The 11,331-nt window shown below is 38.7% G+C and overlaps 1 protein-coding gene across 1 annotated transcript; it reads right to left on the bottom strand.

The window, feature by feature from the left end:
• Window positions 1–954: 954 nt before the first annotated feature.
• On the bottom strand, window positions 955–5,058 carry LOC147625640 (uncharacterized). Its single transcript, XM_086817815.1, has 7 exons — window positions 4,685–5,058; window positions 3,843–3,885; window positions 3,421–3,477; window positions 3,210–3,324; window positions 1,541–1,658; window positions 1,267–1,366; window positions 955–1,105 (listed from the first exon to the last, which is right to left on the bottom strand). Exons 1-7 carry the CDS (start codon window positions 5,023–5,025, stop codon window positions 1,004–1,006), a joined length of 876 nt encoding a protein of 291 aa, XP_086673941.1. The 5' UTR covers window positions 5,026–5,058; the 3' UTR covers window positions 955–1,003.
• Window positions 5,059–11,331: the final 6,273 nt, after the last annotated feature.

The raw sequence follows: 11,331 nt of genomic DNA on the forward strand, positions 1-11,331 counted from the left end.
GTATTAGCCTCTAAGGCTCTAGGAACATAGTTGTAAGTCCTAGATAACCACACCACCATGAACATTCTTGTAAGCCTAATGTTATAAAGGCACTTTTTTTTTTCATATGTCCCCAATACCACCAATTCCAAGCACATTTTTTCATGGCTAGTATTAAAGGGCCCCAGGGTATTAAGATATAGGCCTTTTGGAGCCTTAGTGAACAAGGGTGTAGAAGGTGTGTGGGTGTGAATGGTCCTAAGGGAGCCACCTCTAACCCTAGGCCACTAGCAAGCCTATTTAAAGGCACATGCCAAAGGCACTTGTATGAAGTTCAAAGGCCAAGTTGTATGTGTAAGCAACTCAATAAGCAAGATTTTTTCTTGTATACGTGTGAGATTCTCTCCTTGTTTTTTGTGTGGCTATGAGCCTTTATCTCCTTCTCCTTCGCCCGACCTTGAGCATGCTCTTAGCAATGTAAATCTTCTAACAACAAGGAGGAATAATATCTTCTTTAGCCTTTATCTCCTTCTCCTCCACCCGACCTTGAGCATGCTCTTAGCAATGTAAACCTTCTAACAACAAGGAGAAGAAAAAAAAGCAAAAGCAAAAGGAGGAATAATATCTTCTTTAGTTTTTTACTCTTATTCTCATAAAAGGATAGGAAAAATAGAAGGACAAAGAAGAAAGAACAAAAATATAATAACAAAAAGGAGAATTTAAAAAATATATTACACCTATGTTTCTCAACAACTAATTTTTTTGATAAAGTATAGGAAACAAAAGTAGATAGACTTGCATATTGATAAAGTGGTGGTAGAAATCTCTACAAACACTGAAAGCCACATAAGAAGCACTAATATATACTACTAATTATTAGCTCAACTAAAATTAACTTTCAAATACTTACATAACCGAAGTATGTTTCAAAAGCATCCCCATAAAACATCTCATCTACTCTTGATGAAGGTTTCTTTTAAGCATCCTCAATAATGTCTTAAAAAGTTAATGCAAATTGATATTATTAATCAACATGCCTTAAAAGTTTTGTGCTCAAGGCTTTGTACTTCTTTGTGTAAAAATCAAAAAAGAGAATAAGCAAAGAAATCATATAGCCAAAGAGTATCTGCACAACAAAAAAGGAAAAAATTAAAGCTCTTACCATGCATATTGTTTCAATATCTAAAAAGACTAAAATATGTTATGTTTACTACACAAAAACTATTTCTCGAGGTATTTTTATTAAGACTAATTATGCAATTCTTAATGGAGGAGAGAATGGAAGACCTTGCATAGAAATTGTGGATATGGAGCCTGAACAATGATAGAGTAAAATGCTTGCAGCATGTTGATTACAAATTGAATCATTTGAAGTTGAGTCAAATACCTGCAAAATGAGAAAAACAAAGAGTTAGCCAAAAAAGGCATGCACTTTGATTAAGCCCTTTCTGAAAAAATCAAGGAAAAAAAAAGGCATGCACTTTGATTAAGCCCTTTATGAAAAAATCAAGGAAAATACGAGATAGGCTATATTTCCATGGGATGTGGCTAAAATACTTACCTTCCCCAGAAAAGGTACTTTTGTTGTTTCTTATCATCATTTCGCCAGATCGCAGAAAGAAGATAGTAGAGATACATGAAAACATGTACAGCCGAGTTCATTGCTGCGGAGATATAAGCTATAGAGAAAGAAATTATGAGGTGGTGCATGCATACCAACTCTCTCTCTCTCTCTCTCTCTCTCTCTCTCTTCTTTTGAGTAGATTCTTGTAGTAGCATCTTGAGTGCCCACCCGAAGGTAGCTTGGTCTCCTGCTCGAGGGAAATGCCCAAAGGCAATGTAATTATAGCCACAATATTGGCCCAGATACCACTGGGATGCTTATGAGGATTTGAACTCAGACCTCTCCCTTCTCAACACATCGCTAGGCTACACACCCAACCACACGTCTTTTGAAGTGTTTGTACTACGAACAATGATAAGGTTGTGTTTCTTGGTGCCCACCAGATAGTGCATGGCCAAGAGGGGGCTTAGGCACCCCCTCCAAAATTTTTCATGAGACCTCTCTGTCCATATTAGTATATTATATATACATATATAGCCCATGAGTAGAGTCCTAACATTACAAGATATCTATCGAGCCCAAATCCTCTCTATTTTGTGGATGTATTTTTCTTTTCCTAAGTTAATATAAAAGCCATCCTTGAATTTTTTTTAAACATATCTATTGAGCCCTTACATTGATCTTTACGTTACTGTTACATGAACACGTGGAATTACCCAATGCACATATAAGATAGACTTGTTTCCTTTTTAAAGCATAATTTTGGGCATTTAATGCCAATACCCAATCTCACATTTAAAAAAACACACACACATTTATAGAAGCAAAGATTTTATTAAAAAATCAATTTGATCAATGGTGTAAATAGAATCCGTGACTTAAATTCACTTTGTTATTCTACATTTTTATAGTAAGTACTAAGGGGATTTTCTCATGGTCAAGTTCAACTTGGCCAAAAGCATTTAACAAATATTAAATGTAAAAATTTGAGGTCATTCCTACCAAGGATAATTTTTCATGGGTTGGGTCGGTTCAAAATGACGAGATTAGTAGAAAGTAGTACTTAACTCACACGTTGTTGCGGTATGTAAAAGACATTAACAAGCAAAATGCAGGAATGGAAGTCGGAATACAAAGGGTCAAATCAGGAATGAAAGCCAGAATACAAAAAGTCAAATTGATGGGATTTTTTTCCTCTTATTTTTTAGGATTTCTTTTTTCTCTCCTCTCCTTATACCTTGGTTGTCCATGATTAATATGTAATAGATAGTGCCTACTTTTTTATAGTTTACCTTGTTTTTAGATGGTCACTCAAAATAAGTGAGTGTATTTAACAGTCATAATGCCCAAAAACGAACATGGCACGCCTGCCACCATAAGGTGTCTCCAAGTTTTCCAAGAGAAAAACCAGCTGAGCCACAATTGAGAAGCTCATGGACAAGTTGCATTCAATGCACTTGACCACACCTTATGGTGGCACGCCTGCCACCATAAGGTGTCTCCAAGTTTTCCAAGAGAAAAACCAGCTGAGCCACAATTGAGAAGCTCATGGACAAGTTGCATTCAATGCACTTGACCAATTAAACATGGGTGGTGTAAGCTATACATGCATGATGAATGAAAGACGGGTTATTTTAAAAAATAGCAATGATGCACAATGTCTTACCATCACCACCCGGCGCATGATGAGCTATCATCCACCAAATAAGAGCAACAGATACATGGTGATACACGTGCAGCACTGTAATTTGTCGAACATTGCGTTTCAATAACATTATTATCTGTTGACACTCAAGGAAGATTAGTGCTAGACTTGAAAGGATTAATTAATGTCATTAAATTAAACTAGCTGTAAATATCAGGTAGTCTAACGTTACCGTATCCATGAACTCCACGAGCTTGGACATGTAAAAGATGTATATGAAATGCGCCATCTGCAAGCGGATGCCAATATGACTATGTATTCGAGTTGAAGATTAGGGTGTGGTCATAACATTAAGATAAAAGAGAGGTGGGGCAGATGGCCTAGCAGTAAGGGCTCTTGCCCTACACCACTATTGATCGGGTTCAATACCCCACCCTTTTCTCTCGCATGCCTAATGGCCTATCTAAAATAACTCTCACAATACATAAAAACATTAGGATAAAGTGAGCATGCACTTGGCATTAATTACTAAAAAAGATTAAGCAAAACTTAAAAGATGCGAAATTACTCACTAGTTTGTCATATCATTAGGATAAAGACAACATGCATATAGCCTTAGTTACTAAAAAACTTAAAAGACACAAAATTACTCACTTGTTTGTGTTGCTCGTTGTAGGCATTGCCCCATATAGAATACCTATCAAATATGCAAGGTAACGTCAGGCCAAAAATACTTTTAAAAAATGTTTTCTCTTGTCCCCATGGGGATATTTTCGTTTTGGGTGATTGGGAATTTTGTAGACTTTTTTTCTCTTTTGGCTAGAGGGTTCATTTCTTTGTCCCTCATGGGGTAAGGAGGTGGGGTGAGTTTCGAGCTCGCATCCTCATGTTCTGGAGCTCAAGTTATACCAATAGACTTATTTTTGTACATATTCTCGCTAACCATCCAGTCTTTACTACCCTTTGTCTACGGACCTAACCCTACAGTGGCAAGTGGTTGGCCAGAGTGGTGGAAAGAAAAACTAGAGAGAAACTTACATCTCTTTGTAGAGTGTGCATGATGAATGAGAAAATACAGGCTCATGAGATTCCAATTTGTCATGAGTGCTATTTAGAACTTCTTGCTGAAAGAGAAGAGAGGTCTAGTGGTGGTAGTTTTCGAAACACATGAGAATAGCTTCTAAATTGAGCTTCTAAGTAACGTTTTGCGCAACATTTCGGACATCGGTCCCTAAGAAGTCTCTGGCCCAGCCCAATTTTACTAAAACTAGGGGCTTACTACTAACAGGCATTGTGGTGGGTTAGTTAAGGGAAAACGATAGGAACACAGAACTCTTGGGTTCAATCCTTGTCCATCACATCCGCAAGGTGTTACCCTAAAAATAGCATTTGTTTTAGTAACTCCCCCTTGCAATGCAACACTTGGTAGTAGTAGTAGTAGTAGGGTAAACACATTTATTTATTTATTTAATAAAGCTGGGGGAGTCTTTTCATACTTGAGTTGATACGCGGTGTATGCCAAGCCGACGGACATGTAGAGGCTGAGGCCAAGGCAAACGCAGTTGTGCACGATGACCAGGGATCGCAAGGGGGCGGGCTCGTTATGATGGCGGGGCTTCAAACCAGCAGATCTGATCCATTGCAAGCCCAAGGTGACCACGCCCACGTAGAGCAGGATGAGCAGAAGCACGGGTGTGGGGCTGTCAACAGTGGGCCAGCCTCTAGTCGTCGGAGTGCCTACAAGCTCCACCCCAAAACACCGGAGCAGCAAACCATCAAACGCCGCCGTTACGGCAGCGTCCGCCGCCTTGTAGTATCTGATCAACAACTCCTCCATTGCCGCCGCCGCCGCCTCGCCAACGCTCGCAAAGTGTCGCCAATAATAATAATAATTCATGTGCTCTTATAAGCCATGCCATCCCAATTTTATATTCTTGAAATACCGACTCCTGTCCGCCTCGACTACACGACAGTGCTCACGTGAAACCCTTTTCCCAACCAGTCAAAATAAAGACAGCTTTCCACAGCAACCACAGGTTTTTGGGGATTTAAAGAAATTTCAACCGGCCTTATAAAGGTTTACACACTAAAAAAAAAGCTTAATAAAAAAGACACATTTAATTGAGGCTCACACTCTCATAAAACTTTTTTTTAAAAAGTAAAAGGCTTACGCTCTCAAAAAACCAAAAAGAGACATTTAATTCAGGCTCAAGACATTTAAATTTCAACAAGCCTTTAAAGGCATACTCACATGCAAGCCTTGACATGACAACCTCCACATGGCAAAGGGTAACTCGCCATAATGCTTCCATATCTAAAGTCCCTTTGGTTGAGACATCTATCTTCATATGCTATCGAACTCACCATTTAAAGATGACATGATTTAAATCACATCTTCATCTATACTAAATCCATTAATCTCCTTGGAGACGCATTGGTGTAGTTGGTGGTCTAGTGAACAGTGTAAGCAAGCAACCAGCCCATTTAGGGAATCATTAGGGAGATTAATTGCTTTTTGTGCACCTTCCCCTTACAACCCAATTCATGTTGGCACAAGTCCCTATGTGCAAACAATGAAAGGACCGTTCTATTTCAACCTTATTAAGCAAACCATGTAGCACTATCTCTACATTCCATGGACCACAAATCATGGATGGGGAGGGCATAGGTAGTGAACAGCTTCTACAGTAAATAGCTGTATCACAAGAGCCAATGGTTGCTAATAAACATAGCCTATATCCATACCACAAGAGCCAATGGTTGCATATAATAAGCATAGCCTATAGTAACAGATGTTTTCACCAAAATTCTACTATTCTAGTGAATGTGGAATAAGAAACAACCATCGTAGGGGACTTGCCTTGCTTCTAGCTCAAGATTCATAGCCTCTAAGCACCATTACTGGTTGCTAGCTCCAAGCTTCTGTGCTTTCCTTCTTGCTGTCACACTTACCAAGAAGATACTCCACCTCCCTGCATAAGGACTCACCTCTCTCACTCTCACACACAATAAAAGCAAGAGGCACATGTACCAAGAGTCATACACTCTAATCTTTACTCTCTCTCTCTCTCTCTCTCTCTCTCTCTCTCTCTCTCTCTCTCTCTCTTCAACAAGATAAGAGAAAGTAGACAAGCATAACTCAATTGGCATAAAGGGGGATTGTGTCTTTGCATTATGAGAAATTCAATTATATAAAACTGGCCCTTATTCACACTTGGGTACCCAAACTTAACCCTAATCTACTTAGCTTGGACATATATAAGATTTTCTTATAGTATGTTCAACTTTTAAAGTTTCTTTACATAACACTTATTTGGCTACTCCCATGTATAGTAGGGATACTCCCATGTATAGTCACGGAGTGCCTTTGTTAGGCCCAAAATGGGGTTAACATCCCCCTACTTGATGTTTATTCTATCCAAGGATAAAAAGCAATGTCTCCCAGCTTGAATTTGTAACGGTTTCATGTTGATTGTAGCAGTGGTGTCCAGAAGGAAGTATCTATTATGCCTTCACATGCATGTATCTTGGTAGAGCATAGATGATAATAATAGTATAGATTGCTTTTCTCCTCTGGTCTCCTATTCATGTTAAAACATAGCCTTCACATGCATGTATCTTGGTAGAGCATAGATGATAATAATAGTATAGATTGTTTTTCTCCTCTGGTCTCCTATTCATGTTAAAACATAGCACTTCTTTATCAAAGCTCTCTATTGACTCTTGCTTTTAATTTGCTTTTAATCTAATAAGACTACTATAAGCTTCAAGAAGGGACACATAAGCTTTTAATCTAATAAGACTACTATTAGCTTCAAGAAGGGACACATAATGACAGTTGTTGGGGTCTAGGATCTACCTCCATGAGACGACAAGGGTCCTTTTCTCTGACTCTCTATGCTATCAAACTTGGTAGGCTCAAAGTTGGGAAGTTGTAATAGGCACAGGGGTCTTCTCTACTACAAACATAGTGGGGAGAACCGCCTATTGATTGGCACATATAATGGGTCCTCGATTTGCATTGGTATGACCACATGTAGATGCTTCCATACTTAGGAATAGTGAAGAATTCTTTTTGCCATTTTGGCTGGATCTCAAAATCGTCTATCCTTGGCGTGGCTTCGTTTGTGTCTATCTTAGAGTATACATCTCATATCTCCATTGGGTGCTCCTTCTTCCACCTTTGATAACTGTATGCGAGCATATAGGTGATAAGGTAGATCTTTAGCAAATATGGCAATTGCAGGTATGACCACATGTGGATGCTTCCATATTTAGAAAATGGTGAGAAATTCTTTCTACCATTCCGACTGGATCTCAAAATCTTTATTCATTGGCCTAGCTTCATTTGTGTCTATCTTAGAGTATACACCTCTTATCTTCCTGGGTGCTCCTTCTTACACCTTCAATAACTATAAGTGACCATATAGGTGATAAGGCAAATCTCTAGCAAATTTAGCAAATCCACACACTGCATCGGTGTGACCATATGTATATGCTTCCATATTTAGGAATGGTGTGAGGAATTTTTTTCGCCGCCATTCCCATTGGAGTATACACCTTCAATAACTGTATGAATTCATATAGGTGACAAGGTAGATCTATAGCAAATTCACACGATGTGTTCATATGACCACATGTAGATGTGGAATGGTGAGGAATTATTTTTGCTATTCCCACTGGATGTTGAAATCTTCTATCCTTGACTTGGCTTCATCTAGGTCTATCTTAGAGTATACGTGCACCTCTTATCTCTACCAGGTGCTCCTTCTTCCACCTTCAGTAACTATATGAAATTATATAGGTGGCAAGGCTGATCTCTAGCAAATCTTGTAATTGCAGGTACACCAATAGCTTTGTGGACACTGCCACGTTCTCCCAGAGAGTACCCTCCCTTGACATTAGCATTACCTCCTCCAATTCTGGTGGCTTTGATTGGATATGGGGCATACAGTAGGCTATGAGGAGTGGTACTATAGGCTTCATTAACGATTCTCGTTATTGGATTAAATGGTGTAACTCGCATGAGCTTTTTGAAGAATAGCTTTGGCATAAGCATAGGGTTTGTATTTGATATCTGCATAAAGACATCTTCATTAGAATACTCAACATGCAACTATATAAATTATGGGTTTGCCTCTTTCTAGCTTACTAATGTAGGCTTCGGGGCCATTGGCTCCTTGGAGGCTAGTGTATAAGTGTTGTATAGAAGAAGATTCCATGTTAGTTAGTTTCTCATTGTTACTTGGATCGGAGGCTTGCCCATGAGATGGGAGAAGTTTAGAGGAGGGAGGCCTATGAAGCGAGTATGTATATAAATAAGCACTCTCCCCTTCCTTGTCATCATAAGGATTTAGGAGTCAAGGAGTTTAAGTGGTATTTAGAAATGTATTAAACTCTAACTATACTTCATGAGTTACAATAGTAGGATATTCAATATACTCAAGTGAGAAGTCATATACCATAGATATCAAAATTTGTTCTCGATGTTTATAGACATTTTGATAAAGTTTTAAGATACCATAAGGGTGGTATAAGGTGCTTTCAAGAAGCCTTAGATATGTATAGGTATCATAGGCCTCTACCCACCCCTAGGTCTAGAACCAAGTAAAGGAATTAGAGAGAGTTTCAAAATTAGTAGGGATGGAGGGAAGGTTAGGAGACATAAAGTTTTTAAGAAATTCTTCCATGTTATCCAAAATTTGTAGAGTTGATCAACACTACATGATATGAAGTTGAAAACTATACGGTGCATAGCATAGGTATACATGGCTATATAGTTAATAAGATATACATGGCTATATAGTCAATAAGATATACATGGCTATACAATTAATAAGATATATCTCACAACAATGAAAAATGGCATCAAACATCCCTATCAGAATTTTGTTGGATTAACGTAAGGTCTCCCCTAGTTAGATCCTCACTAATGCTAAATCATATTATATGAAGGAGATTGTTAGCATAGCAAAAAAAAAGATGAAAGTTTGAGGAGGAGCTCGAGGTACCATTGGAAGCAAAGCCAATTGCGAGGTGTGCTGTTCCATGAGGTTCTTCCTCGGGTACCTGTACTTCCACAAATGAATCTTGGGCTGGGGAAGGTATGCATTCTTCTACCTATTCTTTGGGATCTATGATAGCTCCTCTTGTATCTCTCTATGGGAGTTTCTTGGACAGATGCTACTTGAAATAGAAATTGTTCCTATTCTTGCACTACATTTACATGCTTGGACATAGTGTTTGGGTTGTACCTGTGAAGGTGAAGGTGACAAATTCAATCTCTGTGCTAAACTCTACCCTAAGAACCATGATTGGGGAGGGAGGCATATCCATTGGTTCTTCCCTTGTATCCTCTTAGATAGACTTGGTCTTTTCACTTACCTAGGGTCTTCTTCATTTGGCCCCCTACTTCTTTTCTAAGTCCATTACCTACTAAAACTTCCTTCGTAGTTGCAATGAGTATGTTCGCCTCCTCTAAATCCTCCAATACATCCTCTTGTGTGTGGTTTCCATGGGACGTGGTGTACTTGTGATATGTCTTAATACCTTGTGTAGTTTCCATGGGAAGTGATGTACTTGTGAGGAGGTATGGATTGACCACTTTGTCCTAATGTTGGGGTTAAAGGATATAAAGTTCTTTATACAGATAGTACATCCTATAAAATTCTATGAATTATCTAAAGTTTATGTAGGTTAATTCTATTTTATTTGTCTAGTCTACTGACTTTATGTACACGATCATGGGCACTACTCATCTAATCAACTTATAGATGATCTAATTGAATCCCAATCAAAATGCTAATGAAAACCTAACGTTTAAAGCAAAAAAAAGATGGATCAAAGCACAAGAGAGAGAATGAGCCAAAAAAGGGAAAGAGAGATTGTCCATTCCATAGGCCAAAGGACATTTAAATACAAATGTAGTGCTTCTCCTCCAATCCTAACCCTAATGTCATGTGTCCATACTTGGCCCTCCACACTCGGCCACCAACCTTGTGCACTCTTTATCCACCATGAGATCACCAACCATAGTCTAGAAAATGACATATAAGTGCACTCAAAAAACCTAAGCAACAAAAGGGGATTACCATGGCCATCCTTCACCCACCACAATCCCATTTCCATATGGATAAATCCAATAAAATGATCATAAGTCCCCTTAACTATCTAGAGTTCTCCCAACATATAACCCATTCACCATGTCCTTGGTGAATACGTGGATGAGAAGAGGCAAAAGACAAGACAAAACCATATACAATAGCACAAATGATACTCATGAGAATGGGTGTCCTAATGGGCCGTCTTGCAGTGTGGCATACCCTTACGTGCGAATGGGTGCCCTTATTTGATAAGCCATTGGTTCCTACTCCTAAACACTACCATCATAGGAACAATGTAGAAGAGCAATGAGAATGAAAGATGACCATGACCATTCAAGGATGAAACCCTCATAGAAAGATATTAAGGAAGATGTAGAGGTAGCATCTACCATGAAAATCGAGTTTTGTGAAGAGAATGGAAATGACACAATATGCTAATTGGAACCATGACTCTAGAGACCCTCAAAATAGGCCTTATCAAACTAGGGAAAGGGGAGCTACAAATGAAGAAAAATCCCTCTAATGAAGCAGAACAAATCTAAGGCTTTAGAGCATACCTTAAGCCCAATATCACCTTTGAATGTGAGGACAATGAGGAGGAAGCCCACAAGGCTTTTCTTGGACTTCTCTGTAAGCGTACATATGAGCATCATACGGCCCTGTGACTCAAAAATCTATGAATCCCTTATGACAAAAATGGTTGTTGTGCCAAAGTAGTACTTGAAATCCATTTGTTAATGATGAAGATCTCCACTCTAATGACAAAGCTCATAGAAAGGGAAGAGAAAGACACCCACATCAATATCAAGAAGAGAGGAGGGGTGGTAAGGTGAGGTTTATGGTTATATATATATATATATATTCTTTTAATATGTTCGTTTCTTCTTCTTTGCTTGCTATTTTCTACTATTCCACTCTTCTCCTCTATGCCTCTAATGATAGCTGCATGCACTTGATGCTATGCATGCTTGACTAGATGTCCTACGTTCTCTGCACCAAAGTTATGCTCTACTGCACTTGGAGAGATGGCCACCAAGTTT

This window comes from Cibotium barometz, chromosome 23, assembly GCF_041138505.1.
Source record: "Cibotium barometz isolate CiBa-2024 chromosome 23, ASM4113850v1, whole genome shotgun sequence".
In the NCBI taxonomy this organism is placed as follows: Eukaryota; Viridiplantae; Streptophyta; class Polypodiopsida; order Cyatheales; family Cibotiaceae; genus Cibotium; species Cibotium barometz.